Below are 20,593 nucleotides of genomic sequence, written 5' to 3' on the forward strand. Positions count from 1 at the left end.
CACGAGATATGATTCTTCTTTTATGATGACCAACAGTAAACCTAAAGCGTGACAAGGAAGGATATATCCATGAAGCATTACCTAAAAGCTCGAATTCCGGCAGGTACAAACTAAGAGTTCTCAATGTTTTCGAGTTGCATAGTTCTTTCACAACAGCTTCTACACAATCATCCCACCTCTTGTCTGCGGGATTCACATCAATGCTTAACTCGACAAGTTGTGAGAGAATTGATATCGTCTTAGGGTGAATCAAAATGTTTGATTTCGACTTCTTTTTGTCACACAAATGATAGAATGATACTTTCAGCTGTCTTAACTTCAGAAGTTTCCCAGTGTCTCTAGGCAAATCCATGATCTGAGTTTCATCAAGATCAAGCTCCTCAAGATTTTTGAGTTTCCCAACCTGAGGTGATAGTTCCATGAAGAGATCACAACCTCGTAACAAGAGCTTTTTTAGCGCAACCAACTTGGAACAGATTTTGGCAAAGATTTGATGCTAGTAAAGATAATCTAATACTTGGAGAAGGGCCATGCGCTGAAAGAATCGGGGAGGAATAGCTGTGAGTTCATAATTCCCTTGCAAATACAATGCAATCAGTGCAGGGCAGTTCGGACATCTCAGTAACTCAGACACTTCATTTATCATCCGTTAAATGAATCTCTTTGGCTGTCCATCCTTCTTTCTTTGTAGCTTGGTCAATCCTGATCCACTTGCCATAGGAACAGACTGTGCGTTATAGATGAAAACTGTCATGCCTCACAGAACACTGTGTGTAAAGCATGAATTACAAATTGTAGAAATAGGATATCATCTCCTTAATCATGTATATAGACCCAATTTTTTCGAAGAAATATGATTTTCTCTTGCATGTATTTCTAAAGTTTCAGACAAATAATTTGACTCAATAGGAGTAACGTCCATCATAATGATTACAACAATCCGGACAATACTTCTAAGAGTAACTTCTGTGACAACACAGTAAAATCAGTCTATTCTTTATTATTTTGTTATTATTATTTACTAGTCCACACTAACTATATTGTTTATAATATCACTATTTGATAACAAATACTCTTGTTTTATAACATTATTATTTGCTAACAACTAATGCTTGTAAGAGATAGGAAATGATCCATGCACACACAAAAATACTATTTTCTCAACCTTACTAGTTATCTATCTTCTTCTTCTTTCTTTCTAATAAAAATATATTAATTCGACTAAACAAAGATTATCATCAAACCTTTAAACGCTCGTATATTAATATGAAAACTAGAGAGAAAATAGGTAAACTAACCTGCAAGATTGTTTGACGAGGAGGAGGAGGAGAAACCCATGCCTTTTAACTAAGGTAGTCACCTAAATTTATAGGGTTCCACACATTTACAACTTTCCAAGGCCTTGCAATGAATCAATCAGCCAATTTCCTACCGGTTTCCAAGCAACTTCCTTGTAATTTGTTAGCACTCACCACATTTACTTTTACTTTCTTTTATGATCCATTAGTGGATCTAAAAGGATAAACTACCATATTGTCACTTATGTTCTCAATTTGTTATAATTTGATCACTAAGTTATTAACTCTCACTACTTTGATAACCTATGTTAAAAAATGGTTAAGTTTTAGTTTAACCCTTAAACTTTAAACAATATTAATTAGCCATGAATTTTCATTCATTCATTTTAATCTTCTTAAAAAATCCTAAACTCTCTCAATCCTAGATTTCAACCAAAATCTCATGTCATCAGTTGAACTAACCATCCTAGTTGGCTGCCTTTATTGGAAGTTGTTGGTCCCAAAAGATTTTGTTCACTCTGTTTGGACTTTTGGAACTAACCATCGCCGTTAGCTGCCTTTATTATTGATGAAGGGATGTCAAGTGAAGAAAAAATTAAATTGTAAAGAATGTAACATACGAGGGGGAAAAATGAAAAAGGGGATTTGGGAGGAATTGACTCAATTAGGGATTTGGAACGGGAAGAAATGGTGAACGAGAGGGCTGGGAGGAAACTTACCGTTGGGACCAGAGTTAAGGAGGAGATTGGGTCAGCTGAGGCAAGACATGGATCTGGATTAAATGTAAGCCACAGGTTGTAATCTGCTGTGACGCCAGCTACATATGATCCTGCATGAGTCAGCATAATTTAGTTATTTTGTTAGATTTACAGTACATACCAGCTGTGGGTACTTGTAATTATATAAAACTGTACCTGATTCCGTTGGAATCATTTTTTATGAATGAATACACAAGTTTTCTTCTAAATTCCTTTCTATCATTTTCTAAATCTCAATTTTCACCCCTAATTCGTGACAATTGGTAATCAGAGCCTAGATCCTGGTCAATCAGAAAACTGGGAAAGCAGAATAAAGCTCAAATAATGGCAGATGATCACCGTTGACTTCCATTCAATAGCATTAAGGAGTTACAAATCAAGTGGCAGATTTGAGAGATGATACCCAAATGCCAAAATGGTGGGAAAAGAAGCAGCAAAGGTTGGAGAACCTGGAATCTGAGTTTGCTGAACAGAAAGAATATTTTACTAGTATCCTGAAAATCCTGAGGAGCAAAGAAGGAGAGGAAACTTCTGAGAGGAAACAATGATGGTAAGAAGAAAGAAAACCAGGAAACTGATATCTCCAAGTCAACAATCAAGGTTCCTATACAAGTTACTGTAATAGGAGACAAAGAGAGGTATTCTTCAACCTAATGAACCATGCATTTAGCATCTAAACCAGTAGCTTTCCAGAGTTCTATGCCTATGAATAAGAGTTACAGCTAGATAGCAATGTAGCTAGTGCTAGTGAGATTAAAATGGGCAGTGAAGATATTGATAATAAAAATTCATCTAGAGGTCCTTTTGGAAGCTCAGGGTCTGTCTTACTCGACAAAAAATAGAGTTAAATGTTTGATGGTAGCAATCCTAGGGATGGATTAGAAATGCCAAAAATACTTTAATCTATTGGGAATTCCAGAAGAATAGAAAATGGAGGTAGTTGCCATGTATCTAATGGGGAAAGTTGAGACTTGGTTTGATGGCTAATTATGTAGAAGTATAGAGTAACATGGCATGAATTTGAGGCAGACTTGTGCCAGGTTCGTGACAGAAATTATTCATACATTATTGAAGAGTTTAACAAGTTAATGCAAAAGGGAAGTGTGGAAGAGTATCAAGAAAATTTTGAGGAGTTGAAACCTATTTTATACAACAGAATATGCATCTGGGGGAATATTATTTTGTTTCCATCTTTATTAGTGGGCCTCAAGGAAGATCTTAAGAACAAGGTTAAGGTGTTGGAGCCTAAAACTCTATCTGATGCATATAGGCAAGCCAAACTTTATGAGTTGGCAGATGAGATTGAGACTAAAAGTATAAAGTTCCTACCAAAAATTTGCTTACATACCTCTGAATACTCAGCCAAAGAACTTGAACACTAGTATGATGGCTAAAACAAGTCCCCGAATAGTATTGCTAAGTAAAGTTTGGTGGAGTACAGATCTCATAATTTATGCTTTAAATGTGGGGAAAAGTTTAGCCCTGGACATCAATGCAAGGTCAGACAACTAACTGTATGAAAGAAGAATAAGATTCTGCTGAAAAGGATATGACTGAAGAATAATCTGGAGAAAAAGAAGAAGTAGAGAAGAAGCTCTGAAATATCCCTTAATGCCATTACAGGAAAAATGGGTCACACCACTATGAGAATAGAAGGGTTTATCATGGGAAAGCCAGTGCAAGCACTCATAGTTTGTAACTCCTAAGTGGGCTAAGGAAGGAGTGGAGTTAGTAAACACTCCACCATTAGTAATTACAGTAGCTAATAGAGAGAACTGTACACAATGCTAAGAGTAAAATGTGAACTGAAAGATGCAAGGATATGAATTTCAACATGATTTAGAGTATTGTCCTTAGAGGCAGTGACATGGTGCTTGGTGTGGATTGGATGAGGGAATTCAGTCCCATTTTGATGGACTTTAAGACCAAGACTATCAATTTTATGAAAGAATAGAAGACTGTTGTTATTAAAAGAACTCAAAAATTACCCCTAGTTAGAACCATCACAAGAGAAAATTTTCAGAAATTAGCAGAAAAGGATACTGAATTGAGTGGAGAAATTTTTTGGTTGAGTGCTGAAGTTGCTGACAGTACAACTCTGCATCACTTCAGAATTTACTGGAAGAATTTCATGAAGTTTTTGAAGAACCTAAAGGAATGCCTCCAAGAAGGAAACATGATCATGCTATTTTCCTAAAACAAGACTAACAACCTGTGAATCTCAGACCCTATAGGTTTACACACCTCATAAGGCTGAAGTAGAAAAGTAGATTGCTGAAATGCTATAAGCTTCTATCATTCAAGTTAGTCAAAGCTTTTTTGCTTGTACTTGCCTACTACAAGAAGAATGATGGAACTTGGAGATTCTATGTAGATTACATACAGCTCAACTCTGCTACCATCAAGAACAAATTTCCTATTCCTATAGTGGAAGATTTACTAGATGAACTTAATGGAGCTGCATTCTTCTCAAAAATTGATCTAAGGTCTAGATATTGATAAATCATAATTAAGGAAGAGGACATTCACAAGACTACTTTTAGAACTCACCAAGGATATTCTAAATTTAGGTAGTAATGCCCTTTGGGCTTACTAGCTCCAGCTACTTTCAAGCATTGATGATGATTTATTTGGTGAATATTTAAGAAGATTTGTTTTAGTGTTCTTTGATGACATTTTAGTTTACAACTCTAGCTTGGCAGAACATGAACATGATCTAAGAATTGTTTTAAAGATCTGCTGAAGAATAAGTTAATGCTAAAATGAGCAAATGCTTCTTTGGACAATATAAGTAGTTTGGGAATGTGATTTCAGCACAGGAAGTGGTGATCCTACTAAGATTGAAGCCATGCAATAATGGCCTTTGCCTAAGAATTTGAAAGCCTTGAGGGGTTTCTTAGGTTGACAGGATACTACAGAAAATTCATTAAAGGATATGGAGTTGAGCAAACTTTTGACTAATATGCTCAAGGAAGGATTTTTATTGGACTCAGGAAGCAATGGCAAACATTGAAGAATTGTTGACTAATATGCTCAAGGAATAAGGATTTTATTGGACTCAGGAAGCAATGGCACATTTGAAGAATTGAAACAAGTTATGTGTAAAGCCCCAGTTCTGGCCTTACCTAATTTTGAGCAGAATTTTTTTGGAAATAGATTCTAGTTCAAAGGGCATTGGAGCAGTGTTGTCTCAGGAAGAAATGACTATCTTATCTCAGTAAAGCTCTTGGACCAAAGCATGCAGACCATTTAATCTATGAAAAAGAATATCTAGCAATTTTAATGGCAGTTTCCCATTAGAGACACTATTTGGAAAGTGGACCTTTGTTATCAGATAGATCATAAACCCCTAAAACATCTACTAAAAAAACTAACTACAACTATTCAAAAAAAGGGACTTACTAAATTGATGGGGCTGGATATACAATTCAGTACAGAAAGGGCAAGCATAATAAAGTAGTAGATGCTCTTTCTAGACAACAAGGAGATTCTGGAGAATTTTTACAAATGGCATAACAGTTATCACTCCTACTTGGATACAGGACATTGAACAGAGTTATGAGGATCATGCCATTGAACAAGAAAAACTACCTATTTTGGTTCTTCAATCAGATGCTATAGAAGACTGGAATTGGTTCAAGGAGTTCTATATTTTAAGAATAAAGTATATGCAGGCAGCAAGGGGGATCTAAGAGAAAAGATTATTCTGGCTTTACATGACTCAGCACTAGGAGGACACTCAGGTATTCAAGCTACCTATCAAAGAATCAGGTCCAATTTTTTTCTGGTCTAGAATAAAAACTATGATACAACAACATGTGCAGCAATGTGAAGTATGTTAAAGGACTAAAATTGAACACATTGCTAAACCAGGCTTGTTACAGCCTATTTTAGTTCCAAATATGCTTGGGAAGTCATTACAATGGACTTCATTGAAGGTTTACCAACTTCTATGAAACACACGTGCATTCTAGTGGTGATAGATAAATTTATGAAATATGCTCATTTCTTACCAATGTCACATCCTTATACAGTGGTAGAAATTTCCAAGATTTATTTGGATCAAGTCTACAAAACTACATGGACCTTCTAAAGCTTCTATTTAAGACAAGACAAGACTTTTACTAGTCTCTTTAGGCAGGAATTATTGAAGCAATTGGGAATAACCCGTTTTCACTACTGCCTATCATCAAATGGATGGACAAACAGAAAGGCTTAATAAGTGCCTGGAGCAGTATCTTAGATGTGTGTTTTATCAAACCATATTCATGGTCCAAGTGGCTACCTCAAGCAGAGTGGTGGTATATACTAATTACTATACTGTCTTGGGAATGAACCCATTTGAGGCACTCTATGGTTATAAAATTCCTACTTTAAAATGGTCAGGAGAGTCTAAGGTTGGGCAGTTCAAGATATGATGCAGCACGTGATCAATTAAATAAGTTGTTAAAGGAGCAATTAAGTAAGGCCAGTAATCGTATGAAACAGATAGATAGACATATAACAGACAGAGAGTTTAATGTTGGAGATGAGGTTTACCTGAAGCTTCAACCCTACAGACATACCTCTCTAGCTTTAAGGAAGAATTTGAAGCTGGTTGCGAGATACTTTGGTCCCTACAAAATCCAGCAACGAATTGGTCAAGTGGCATACATGTTACAGTTACCATCAAATTCAAAATTACATCTCGTATTTCATATCAGTTTATTAAAGAAAAATGTTGGAAAAGGACGAGTACCTTCAATTGATCCTTCAGATATCAAGACTGATGGTCAGTTAAAGGTTTACCCAACCATTGTGTTGAATAAGCGAATCGTCAAACGCCATAACCAAGCAGTCACACAACTACTCATTCAATGGACGAATATGGGGCCAACAGAAGCGACTTGGTAAGATTATACGGTGCTCAAGACGTAATTTCTAGATTTTGATCATTGTGGACAAGGATCCTCTGATGGAGGGGGTATTCTCATGATGAAAGAGGAATTAAAGTTGAAAAAGGGGAAATTGGGAGGAAATTGACTCAATTAGGGATTTGGAACGGGGAAGAAATGGTGAACGAGAGGGCTGGGAGGAAACTTACCGTTGGGACCAGAGTTGAGAAGGAGATTGGGTAAACTGAGGCAAGACATGGGCCACGGGTTGTAATCTGCTGTGACTCCAGCTACATATGATTCTGCATAAGTTAGCATAATTTAGTTATTTTGTTAGATTTCCAGTACATGCCAGTGGGTACTTGTAATTATATAAAACTGTACCTGATTACATTGGAATCATTTTATGAATGAATACACAAGTTTTCTTCTAAATTCTTTTCTATCATTTTTCGAAATCTCAATTCTTCACCTCTAATTCGTGACAGTTGGCTGCCTTTATTGGAAGTTGTTGGTCCCAAAAGATTTTGTTCACTCTGTTTGGACTTTTGGAACTAACCATCGCCATTAGCTGCCTCTATATTGATGAAGGGATGTCAAGTGAAGAAAAAAATTAAATTGTAAGAATGTAACATATGAGGGGGAAAATGAAAATTTTGCCAAAAAGATGTTAAGAATGAGATTTTACATATTTAGTTCCTTTTATAATATTATTATAATTTTCATGAGTTTTTGAGTATTATACTTATAGGGATCAAATTATAAATTTAGAAAAATTTAAAGATCAAATTGAAAAACTACCAAAAATTAAAATGAATAGTGTTGGATTAAAATCCATAATTATGGACATATTTATAATGCATATTGTTATCATAAAATATGACATAAATTAAATGACCAATTATGTTATAAAGTCATAAGGTATTAGAAAAGTCATGAAAATGAAAGTGTAAATATTATTAAAGTTGTATTTATAATTCGCTGAAGGGCAGAGTTATAAATATAGACAATAATTGATTCTTAAATCAGTTATATAAATGGGTTATGGTCCTCAAGAAATAGATAATCTCGTATTTACTCTTATCTCGTCAAAGAGTTTATACTTAAGGGAACTATATTTTCTTGGAAGATCACAACCAAAGAAATATTCAATGATTTCAACTTATTAATTAATTCTGGTACGCTTTCGCATCTAGTATTTATTTTATTATTGATGATTTGACATGATTAGACTTAGTTCTAACAAATAGGGGACAATGATAATTTCAACTAATGGTTGAAGAATTTCATTAGTTGAAGATTAAAGAAAATTGCATGAAAAAAAAGTAAAAAGACGCTAAAGTGAGATGTTTATACATTAAAGAAAAATGAAAAAAATGGATACCATACACTTATAAAGTGATTTTTTTTAAAGATTGTAGAGTGTATTAAATTGATAGAAATGACACTTCTTTTATATATATTTTCATTTACGTAATGAGTGTAGAAAAGAGGAGAAAGGGGCACTAATGCATTTATCATGCTAACTGTACTAAAGAATGATTACTCCTTCAGTGACTCATTAGAGAAAGCCCAAAAATGTCTAAATGATAATAAAAAATATCAATCCTAACTATACGAACCAAGCCACCTCAATAATAAAAGAATTGATGTTATTCTTTGAAGTCTCGAGTTTGAGCATCAGAGATACTAAAGATATAAACGTTTATAACATGTTTTGATTCATTTTTTATAACATTTTTTATCTTATTTTCAATCTTCTAAATTACATAATATTAAAGCTTCACGTATCACATGCTTTCTTGACACACATATTATAAACATATGAAACTTATCCTACCATATCTTGTTTCATATTTACTAACTAAATTAATTTATTTCATGCTTTCATATTAGACATATCATAGTCATATAAACTTACCGTAATATGTTCATGAAACAAATAAGCTTATCTTGATATTAACTTTGTCTTTCAATACTCTATGTTGAGCTCCAAACACATTGACTGAATTCACCTATAATAAATGATAAAACATCGAATTGGAATGACATCGAGTCACTCGAATACACAAATTATACTCATCGTATACTTCATATCATCACACCAATCTTGGAAGCTCGATTCTTCTCTCCAAATAAGAGTTCCTTCAACTGATTTACCTTATGCATAAGGTTAAACATATAATTCAAATCATTTATAGAAAACACATAACATCACTTTATACTAATTGACATCAACCCTAACTTTTCAAATGACTAGGCTTTGATGTTCTAATGCCTTAAAAATCATGAAAAAAGTTATCATGAAGCTTAGAATACTTATATTACAAGGATGACCACTAATTACACAAATCCTCATATTTAAGATGTATGACTCAAGAAAATTTAGGCTCCAAACTTATTAAAATTGGTAAAATGAAAAAAAAAAACTAAGATCATGGACTTACTAAATATGTACTTCGATTTGAAAATTAATGGCTAGATTGTGTTGAATTAAACTTGGTACACCAGAATCTTAAACGACTATCATATCAGTTATCATGTTAAACGTCCAACTTAGACAATCGTCAATTTTCTAACGAAAAAAGATGAGTTTCGAACACAATGAATAGTCGGATGAGCATTTTGTAGCTTTTAATAGTCGAAATACTTAAAAAAGCAACACTTTATAGTCGAATGACCATTTTATAACTTTTAATACTCGAGAAACTTAATAAAATAATATATAGTCAGGGAACCATTTGTGTATTTACTCTAGAATTTAACCCTAAATTGACTCTAATTACCGTGCGAGGAAGATAATTTGAATTCATAAAAAGTAAACAATGTGTTTGATTGTAAAAAAACAGTATCTTATTGCAAAAGATATGAATCCGATAAATTTTTTTATTATTAAAAGAGTGGCAAATAAACAATTATAAATTAAAACACTTGCAAACTCGTCATTCTCGTAACGAAATATAATTTTAAAATCTGGAAACAAAGGGCAGGAGGAAATGAAGTAGAAAGAAAGGGTCGTGTTGGCTTAGTTTGGTCGAGTGCAATCCCGTCGAATTTCGCCTTGATTACCCGTCAAAACCCCTACTCGGCCTAGCTTGGTCACTGCGGCCACGAAAGCCTGGTTAAAGGCTGCATTGCTCGATGCGAAAGGTTGACGGTGTTTCTCGACCTCGGATCCGAAAACAGTACCTGATCGGAGGTGAAGAGACCCTTCTTGTTGAAGGTTCTTGTAGTAGACATTGTCGAATGTTCCAGGTGTGTTCGGATCCATGTTGATGGCGATGGTGGGGTCGACGATTCTCGGGCACATTTGCCTTAGCTGCATGGCGTATTGGATGTTAAGTGTCGGGTCGATAGGGTTTCTAGGACTGAAGTTGTAGATCCTGTTGGAGAAAAACGACCGCAATGGGAGAACCCTAAGGTGTGTGCACCTGACCATACATATTCGAACCGAAATCATTACATTAAGTATTGATTTAAAATAAGGATGTTTTGAACATATATTTTATAATTATCTCAAAACTATTTAAAAAATATTTTTTTATTAGAAGAATTACCTGATAACGCGATCATATCGGTCTGAGAGAGACCGTGGTTGGCAAACATAGTATTGAGCTGGTTCAAGTTGAAATTAGGGTGAGGAAGTTGCCCTTCAACACTGGCTTTTGTGGATATCCTTCCGTCACGTCTCCCTAATTCCACAATGTAAAACAGTCCTCCCGTGGATAATTTGTTTCGAATTTTCTTGATTTAATTTTGTTAAAAAACTAATTATTATACGTAAAAAGAATGTGTGAAACGAGATACCAATAGTACGACTTCTCTAGTGGCAAGAGCTAAGATTTCTGCACAAGTCACTTTGTTCCTGCACCGAGGATTACTGTCAACAGCCGCCTTTGCTTTGATCACCGTATCGAATCCGTCTCTGGCGCGAGGTATATCATCAGGATGATCCTTCTCCACGTTACCACTTGCCGATGCCAGAAATACCGAAGCATCACATCACATCCCTGTGAACATAAAGTGATAAGCGACAATAACATATGTCATGTCTGTGATCACGATATTGATAAACTAAATAAAAAAAATCATTCTAACTAGTCATAAATTCACTTACACGAACAAAGCAATCGTGGAAAGAGTCGGAGAGTTGAGGGAGCAGTCACGAATGTTTGCCGGAACTTCTGTTGGACTGCGGCCGGACGATCGACTCGACATTGGGACATGTTGTCCCATAGAATTTGGTGTAAGCTTATTAACATTAATCATTCCTACTTCTCTAGCATGCACTAAGATGGAAAAAATTAATGGATTGATGATTTTCCTTTTATATGTATCACTTTTACTTATTAATTTTAAAAAATTAAATTTTAATCATTTATGTATTAATTTATTAAGTTTTGATCATTTATTTATGATTTATTATTTATATTAAAGTATGAAATAAAACTAGAGTCTTATAAACGTACTTTGGTGGCAGTCGATGATTACCTTTCTTCGGTGCAAGAGTGAGACTGTCGAAGATGAAGGTGGGGTGGGATTATAACTTGAAATTTAAAGTTTAGTATATAGTTTGGGGAATTATTCGGAGGGTTAGAGTTTGGATATGAATTTTAAGTATATGATTTAATAATTTTAAATTTATGTTTTAATTATAATCATGTGTTATCAAAATAATAATAAATATGTCACGTCATACATAAATAACAATAAATTAGTCAATGTCATAGAGGATCAAAACAAGAACAATTCAGAGACTTTAGTACCTAAATTATACCAAGGGTATGGCGAGTAAGGTGAGAAGTTCTGTTGGGATAAACTGTGTTACAGTGATCATCTTCATATTCCAGAGTTTATCCATCATCAAGATCTTGGTGGTTATTCGATAAATATGGCGAGGTGGTTGATTCTTTTATCCCTAACAAAAGAATCAAGGGAGGAAGCATGTTTGGTTTTGTTCGTTTCTCCAGATTGGAGGACGCGAGGAAGGCAATCATCTGTGCTGATAGATCTTGGATTCATGGTAATAAAGTTAGAGTTTTCATGGCAAGATTTAAACCTCGTGAAACTTTCTGAAGAAAGAAGTATTCTGTTTCAAAATCAGCTGAGGCCAAGAGTAGAGAGGAGGATGTTAGTCTTTCTGAGGCTCCCATTGTCGGTGTTGTTGACGAGGACAAGCTATTAACTCTTAGAGATAGTTTGGTAGGTTGGTGCAGAAAATTTATAAGAATGAAAGAGTAGGTTGCTCTTATGCACAAGGAAGGTTATTATGTCCGAAAATTATGAGGTTAAGCGGATTAGCATTTTTAATAATATTTGAAGATGAAGAGAGTAGGGATTTCACTCTAAATACTCAGATGGGGGCGTTGAAAACTGGTTTGACAAAGCGGAAGTATGGTCGAAAAACTTTCAGTGCAGCAGCCGACAGGCATGGTGTCATGCAAAGGGATCCCATCGTTTGTGTGGAGTCATTCCACCCTTCAGAAATATTGCAGAAAAATGGGGAGCTCTTATCACCATTGAGGAAGGGACCTTAAATCCCGCTCGTTTGATAGGATTTGATTCAGATTATAACTGCCAAGCTCGAGTGGAAGAATCCTTTGATTTGTTAATCGGGGAATGGATTTTTAAAGTATATGTTCCTGAGTTTGAACCTTGTTTCAAGCCAGAATCTGTCTGGGAATTCATCTTTGTTGGAAAAGCAGTTGCATCCCCGTTATCCACGGTGGGGGAGCCCATTGGTGTCTCGCCGTTAAAGTCTTCCGAGTTGGAGGTATGTGCTGGAAGGTCTTCACACAATTCCACAAAAATAGAGGAATTTCAGGAAGAAAATCGAGCGTTTATTGTTGGCTCATATACTGGGGGTGGAATGCGGCGTTTAGGTGCTGAGGAACCAGGTGAAGGTCCTTGTTTCGATGAAATATGGGCTTATGAAATATATTCCTCTACAGTCTTGTATGGGGTAGATGTGCATGGTTCATTTCATCAGAGGAGTGACACTTTTGATGTTTTGGAGGTTCAGTAGGGCGCATGTGGGTGCTGAGGTGGATTTGTGTGATGCTATCGTTGGTAATGGGAATGTGCAAGATATGCTTCACGCCTATTGATGGGCTAAAGAACATTACTAACGATAGTATTATGAGATTAGCTTTATTGGAGACCAAGTGCAGATTTGTTTTCATTCAAAATTGCAGATGAATGGCGTTTGTCTAAGTCTCAGTTAGGGTTAATTTTGTTTACTCAATTGAAAAAGAGTTGTTCACTAGGAAAAAAAGAAGAAGAATTTGGTTCTCTTTTGGATATTCATGACAAAGTCCTATTGAAAGCCGAGAAAAGAAGAGATCGAGTGTGGAAGAGATTCAATTTTTTGAAATCTGATCTTATCTCATCTGTATATTGGGTAGATCTCTGTTGGATTCGGATTTGAAGAAAAGGTGGGGCTGCTGCTTATGACGAAACGGAGGAGACACTGCCAGTAAGTAAGTTTTTTTATAATAAGTCAGGTGATGCTCCCCACTCAACAAAATTATGTTGAGGGTGGTGAGTGACAATCAGGGTTGCGTGAGGTCGAAGGTTCTATTCATAAAGTACTGTTGTAGTTTTTAAGGAATTGGAGTTTTTTTCTTAATAGTATCGTAGTGTAAGGTTACTAGTACATGATTTTGTGGGTTCAAGTTTTGTTGGTTGGTAAGCTGATTCTGGTGGAATACTCCAAGTGTTCTCTATTTGTTCAGATTTTCGTCAAAATGTAGGATCTTCGGTCTTAAGGAAAGCGGAATTTGAATGGTCTTGTTTGCTAATTCATATAGTTCTCGAGAATTCATTATTGGTAGGGCGAGTATGTTGTGTTTTGCAGGAGATCTTGTGGTGGCAAAACTCGGTCATCTTGGAAAGTCTAAGGGTATCAATAGTGTAGGAGCAAAAGGTTGGTAGGGCCAGTTTCTTTGGAGCATTTAAAGGAAGTGTTTCATGGAATGCTTATGCTGTTTTTTGCGTGCTGTTTGAAGAGCGATGTAGTCATGGTGTTATGTAGTGTTTATTAGGTTTGGTGAAACTGGATCTTGCTGTTGTTCAAACACACCCCATTGTTGTTGGTTCGTTTTAGTTCAGTTTTTGTTGTCATCCTATTCTTATTTTTCTGCTGCATGGAATGTATGGGTGTTTGTGTGAGTTTTGTTGTGGGTTTAGGTTATGTTTGCTTGTGTAAGTGATATCCTTGTATATGATCCTTTCCACCTCTTGGTGCACTATTTTCCTCCATTTAGGGTTAGGAGGTTTTTTAATGAGATTCTTGAGGTGGTATACTTTCAATTTGCTTATAATACGTACCCTCTTTCAAAAAAACAATTCAAAGATTGAATGATTAAATTAAAAATTCAAAAACTTCAGATATCAAAACAGAAGTGAAAAGATAATTGAGCTGTGAATTCTGTAGTTTACCCTTTTAATTAATAGAGAAACTCGGCAAATTAGAGACTAAATCGCCCTTTCGAAAGAAACTATGGCGACGGTACCGTCTTCCCCACCTCCGCCATCAACTCCTTCCATCTCCGCTTTCCATTCCGAATCTTCCGTCACTCTTGCGGAAACGCTGCCTCAGGTTGATGCTACCGCCGAAAATGGAACGCTCAATGTCGATGACCAAAACCCTCAAATTGGGAATCATTTGCGTGAGTTGGCTTCTTCGATCTGCTCCTTTTAAATATGAGGTTTTTTCCAGTTCCTTTCTTCCCCAGAAAATGCATGCATTTACCATTTTTGTTTCAGTTTGAGTATATTCTTTTAGTGGTGAAGCAAAAGTTTAAGTTACAATTCAACAGAACACTGGGAAGTTAATAAGTTTGCTTCAAATCTCTATAAAGCATGTAATTTTGATTTATCCCAGTTCTTGAACAGTAATTTCTTGTGTAAGCGGGTGATTTTGAAGAAAAGAAACGATTGATTATTGGCTGTAATCGATCAAAAGCACCCTGTTTGTTCGAAGTTTTCTTTTTCCAATATATATATTGTAATCAAGGATTCAATTTTTTATGAATTAGAGAGAAAAAAGGTTTGGTCCTAAGATGAAATTATTAGTGACAATTGGTTGTATTTCATCCAAATTTGCAATAATACCTTGACGCATGGCCAGATTAAAAGCATTTTATACATTTTGGGATCTCTTACATACTTTTGAAGGATGTTATATAATCTTAAATAGATGTGGCGATGATATTAGAAGAGCAGAATTCTCGCTGATGCCGGTACATATGAGCATGGATACTTGAAACTCTCTAGATCGCATCGCCCCTAACAAATGATTTCGTTATCCTTTATGAACAAAATAACAATGCACTAACACAAAGAAAGGGAACTAGGTTTCCAGAAACCAGTTGACATATCTATTTCTCCGCGGTTTTACGATTCATTGCTCGAGCAAAGCTCACAATCTTATTCAACCCATGGTTGGAAAAGGCTTTTATTTATATGTTTTGGTTTCTAAATAATTATTTTGACCCTACCCTTTGTTTTAGTTGTCTATTGAAAAGCATTTGTTCTCACTTTCACGAGAAGCTATTATTGTTTCATTTGCTTTCCTAATTGAATTCTGCTTTTGCTTAAAAAAAGGTTTTAGTTTGCACACTTTGCATGTAGCATAGGTTGTGAGTGTTAAACCTTTAAAACTCAGTTAAGAGCATCATTTTGTTTAAATTATGCTATTCTTGTATTGATGTTCTTGGTAGATGACAGTCAATGTATTAAGTTATTCGAGTTAGCCGCTGCATATCACACCATTTTCGGTTCATGAATAAATAACCTGATTCATGAAGTGCACTATTCTAGAATCCATGGTGTCTGGCTACTATAACATGAACTGTCTTTGGATGATTCAACTTTGAGCCTGGCATTCACAGTGGTTATTTTAACTTTGAGCCAAGGATTCAAATCGCGGTCGTGGTCATGTTTTCGGTCATGTCACGTTACCGTGATTGCGGCCATAGTGGGTATATTGAAAGGCAGTGCTACCGCTATTTCGTGGGCGTTATCACGGTCGCGGACCGCTATTAAAACCCTCAGTGAGACCATATTGTCAAGCAGGTAAGATGTGATTTCTTTCAACATGAATAGCTTAGAAGTCTAGAGCTTAATCATTAAATGTATCTTGCCTTCTGAACTGTGTACAGATGGCCCTGCACTTGATCTTTTACAGATCCGGTTAATGCATTCAAGGATCAGAGCAATGGTGAATTCTTTTCATTTTTTTTCCAATTTTGAATTATTTATGACTGAACATATAAAATAAGTATATCATGTCAGCATAAAGTATACATTGTCACGTCTCTATCATGTCAACACCATTAAAATTTTAATGGCTGATCATAATTGAACATTCAAACTGCTTTAGTAGAGTAAAATCCTGATTAATACTTAAACTTCGACGTATGCAGTCCGAAGACTTCATTACATTTATCAAACTATATGTATCTTCCGGTCCTCCAATTTTGGCAGAATTGATGGCAGTGAGGAGAGGTTGAAACTGTTCCTGGATTTGGGTTTGTCGGTGAATCGAAGGCTTATTTTATCCACTGTTAAAGATATTGCAAACATTGTGATCAATAAAGGTCATTGTTCGTCATGTGGCGATAGTAGCTAATTGCGAAGCGGATGAATTTGCCAAACTAGGGATTGGTTAAATTATGGGGAATTAATTAGGTTATTGTTTTTCTATTATTGGTATATCGGGAAGATTGGGAATGGTATATGTTTGTATCTGGTTGATTAACCTAGGAGGTAGTTTTTTTGTAAGGTATTAACATTTACATGTAGGTAGTGTTGTTTTGCACTATGTTGAGTGGGCTGCCATCGTTTTTGGGTGGTAGTGTGTTCTTATTGTACTTGGTTTTATGCAACAAATTTCTAAGGCATTCTTTTCCTCCTTCCAATGTCCGTTGAGTCTTTTTTCTTGACGGTTTGAAGGAGGTTTTTAACGAGGTCTTCCTTTCTATCAAAAAAAAACTATAAGTATGATACCTATTTAGCATTTCTATCAGTAATTGAATGAGGCCAATATTGATTTATATACTTTTAAGTTATATTAAAAAAAGCAACCCATAGCCAGTTTATCATCCATTTTAGCCTTAGAAGTTGTTCTACTTCTATGTATGTATGTGTACAAGTATGATACCTATATTAGCATTTCTAAGAAGTTGATTTAGGAGTCATGGAGGGATCATTGGAATTCCTGAGAGGTGCAAACACATCAGAAAGCACATTGTGGAGAGTAGAAACTCTCTTTAGCTGAAAATTTTCTTGGAGGATCTCATGATTGTTCTCCAACAGATTGATCACCTTTTGCGAAAGCTGACGGTTAACCGTTTGAAGTTTATTAACCTGGGATTGAGGCCCTTCGATTTGCTGCTTCTTTCTCATTCTTGATCTCCTCGTAGAATCCCTGTTCGATATCATTCTCAGCCCTTCTCGTTGACAATGATGCTCGGCTGACGCACTCTGGCCTCGTCTTCGTTGCTCAAACACGATGCGTTGGGCGAAAAAGATGAGTGTTGGGTGACAACCCATTGGAGAAAATGCCCGGATCAGGGTGCTGAGAAGATGATGATTTTCCATTCCATGACTCCATGTTTAAGTGAGCTGCTGCAGAGGTTGTTAATGTTTTCTGGGAAGGACAGAAGGCGAAGAAGCTCTGAATCAGGCTTCCATGGGGTTGATGATCGCGATGAACATCGAAACGGGCACCTCCATATGGATTGAATATTAAGGTGACTGAGAGAAAGAGCTTGAAGATGGTTCCAAGGTTTTTATAGTTGAGGATTTAGCAATCTAACAGCGGTTTCTTGTTGTGCAAGCATTTGTTTTTCTAGAATTCCAGTATTTATTTGATAGTTATAATGGATTTCAACTAATTTCATAATCAAATTAAGTCGATTTTTAGTAAAGATGAAATTATTTATATATTTGTTTTTTTTCTCACAATTTTAACATTAAAATCTTACTTAAAGAATAGGGTAAACTACATGTTTAGTACATAAACTATTACTTTTGTTCCTTTGTGGCACTTAAACTTTATTTTTTTCAAAAACATACCCAACGTTTAGTTTAAGTTTTATTATCGTATTCCACTACTAAAACTTAACGTAATGTTGATGTGTCATCATAAGATAATATCACTTAACATTGAAAAAAAAAAGTTTTATTATGTCACATCAATAATTCTACTAATTTTTTAATGACTGTGTTGAATTGAAACTTAAATTAAACGTTTAGTATGCTTTTGAAATAAAATAAAGTTGGATACTAAAACAGAACAAAAATAGTTTATGTGTTAAACTTGTAATTTACCCTAAACAATATCAAATTTGGTAAAACTAGAATCAACAAACGTTGGTGTATAAGCAATATTTTACTTCTTTTAGATCCACTTTTTCCCCAGAATCATTGTCCTGTAATTCATGGCAACTTCGTTTTGAAATATTATATTGATGCTATTATTTGGGATTTCTTTTTATTAGCTAAGTTTTTACAAGTAGTATTTGTTCTGAATACTCTCAACCATTTGATAATAAATGGTCAATCACTTTGGTGCAGTCGTTGATGCTCGAACTCGTAATCTCTAGGAACATTAACGATTCCTTTAGTAATTAAGGTAAATTGGTTCGTACATTTATTTACTATAAATTTATTTTTTCTTAATAAGTATGAGATACAAATATATATATATATATATATATATATATATATATATATATGTAAATTTATTTATTTTCAAAGTTACTTTTATCATACTCCACATTTATAATACATAGTATATAAAAACATATTCATATTTGAATATGTGTATTTATTTACTGTATTATCTTATAAAAATTATTATTAACGAGATTGATTTAAGTGGTAAGCAATTAAGTATCGCTTAAGTAGATTTCGAGTTTGAATCTTTATATATGTACAAAAAAAATTTGGATAACTTCCTCTTATTATTATCCAAGAAGCAGTAGACAAATCACTGCTACAACAAATACAGACCACCCAAAACAAACAGAATTATCCTTCTAGGAGGAGGTAATCCCCCAAGCCTGACAAAGTCTACGATTAACTATACTACTTTTAATCACAATTCTAGCTGCCTTCACCCTCACTACCTCTTTAATACAATTCACCACATTATCTATATCCCTACTCACTCCTCTAAACTGTTTATAATTCCTCTCCATCCATATCAGTAAACATAACCACACCAAGCAATTCTAAGTACAAACAGAGAAGTTTTACCTTTGAACCTATTAACAGCCCAATTCAGTTCCTCATCCTAGGTCCCAACAGCTCTGTTAACATTGCACATGCGTGCAATCCCCTCCCACACAGCATTCGAAAACGAACATTCAAAAAACAAATGGCTGCGAGTCTCAGACACAGCTTCACACAATCTGCACTTGTCATCCACCTCAATCCTCATGCGAGCCAGCCTATCAGCAGTTGGAAGCATGTCAAGTATTGCCATCCAGGTAATGAGGGAGTGCTTCGGTATGTGCATAGGAAACCAAACTACCATGTGCCATTCAACTTTCACTCTTGTCTCCCTAATCTCCTGCCAAATCCAACGAGCATTCACCTTGACCCAGTCTGTTGTCCCTGAAAACAAAGATTGCAAATCATCCCTTGTTTTCAGAATTTTCCTCATACTTCAGCTGAATGAAGCTTTACTTTCAATGTACAAAATTTTTATTGAAATACTTACTAAAATTAAAATGTATAACACGAATTAATCTAAATTAATCTAAATTGCCATCTAATATTTCTATATTTATCAGCTTATTTTTTTCTGAAAAATATATGCTTAATGAATTACCAATGTGATTACTTCTATCCAAATTTGGAAACATAAATTAATAAAAGTAAAACTCATTTATTTGACCCCGATAGTATTTGTTCATACTGTATTTAATTTCTATAAAAATATATTCTTGTATTTATATTTGAGTAACACGAGGTACATAAAATTGAACATAAATAATCTAGAAAAAAAATTAAAAAAAATCGAGTCAGGTGGCCAAAATGATTCAAAATATCCACACTGAATTGAACTCGTGTTATAAATCAAAGTCGAATCGGGTTTGTTTGATCATTGGTGCACTAGTTACATTCAAGAAATCAAAATTTAATATTCAAATAAGACTTATTACAACCTTTAAATTTGTCTTAAATATTACGATCATATTTCTAAGGTTAAATTGATTACTGTAGTGATCTAAAAATAATCTACATTTAAAGATTTAATTGTAAAATAAAATGAAATAATAATATTTTAATATTTTAACAAACTTATAGTCAAAATTTCAATCCACTCGAAATGATAAAATATATGTATGAAATGTAAAGTATACGAAAACATATTACGATCTATGCAAAAGTAAAGGAAATAAATTTATTATTTAATGTATTAAAATCGAGACTCATAACCTCTTAATGCAAAGTTCAATCATTCACGATGCAAATCATTTGAAAATAAAGAAACATTAATAAATCCGTATCAGAATTGATAAATCTTTAACTATTCAATCGTCTATTAATTTGTACTTGTATGAATTACGTGACATCAGTGATTAAAGGGATAATTATTATCTCTAAATATTTCGAGTTCAAGCACCAATAAAATTAGTATATTTGA

At 34.7% G+C, this 20,593-nt stretch overlaps 2 protein-coding genes, 1 long non-coding RNA gene and 1 pseudogene across 3 annotated transcripts; 2 read left to right on the plus strand and 2 right to left on the minus strand.

The window, feature by feature from the left end:
- Positions 1-6,249: 6,249 nt before the first annotated feature.
- On the plus strand, positions 6,250-6,949 carry LOC120215764. The gene is made up of 2 exons (XM_039213338.1): positions 6,250-6,357; positions 6,443-6,949. Exons 1-2 carry the CDS (start codon positions 6,250-6,252, stop codon positions 6,947-6,949), a joined length of 615 nt encoding a protein of 204 aa, XP_039069269.1.
- A 2,910-nt stretch (positions 6,950-9,859) lies between these two features.
- LOC120215765 lies at positions 9,860-12,083 on the minus strand (annotated as a pseudogene).
- Positions 12,084-14,414: 2,331 nt separating this feature from the next.
- Positions 14,415-16,712, plus strand: LOC120215875. Its single transcript, XR_005524996.1, has 3 exons — positions 14,415-14,639; positions 15,754-16,008; positions 16,095-16,712. It is a non-coding gene; the product is annotated as an uncharacterized LOC120215875 (long non-coding RNA).
- Positions 16,713-17,109: 397 nt separating this feature from the next.
- Positions 17,110-17,535, minus strand: LOC120215766 (basic leucine zipper 43-like). Its single transcript, XM_039213339.1, has one exon. It carries the CDS (start codon positions 17,533-17,535, stop codon positions 17,110-17,112), a length of 426 nt encoding a protein of 141 aa, XP_039069270.1.
- Between the last annotated feature and the right edge of the window lie 3,058 nt (positions 17,536-20,593).

This window comes from Hibiscus syriacus, unplaced genomic scaffold (assembly GCF_006381635.1).
Source record: "Hibiscus syriacus cultivar Baekdansim isolate YM2019G1 unplaced genomic scaffold, ASM638163v2 tig00110156_pilon, whole genome shotgun sequence".
Lineage (NCBI taxonomy): Eukaryota > Viridiplantae > Streptophyta > Magnoliopsida > Malvales > Malvaceae > Hibiscus > Hibiscus syriacus.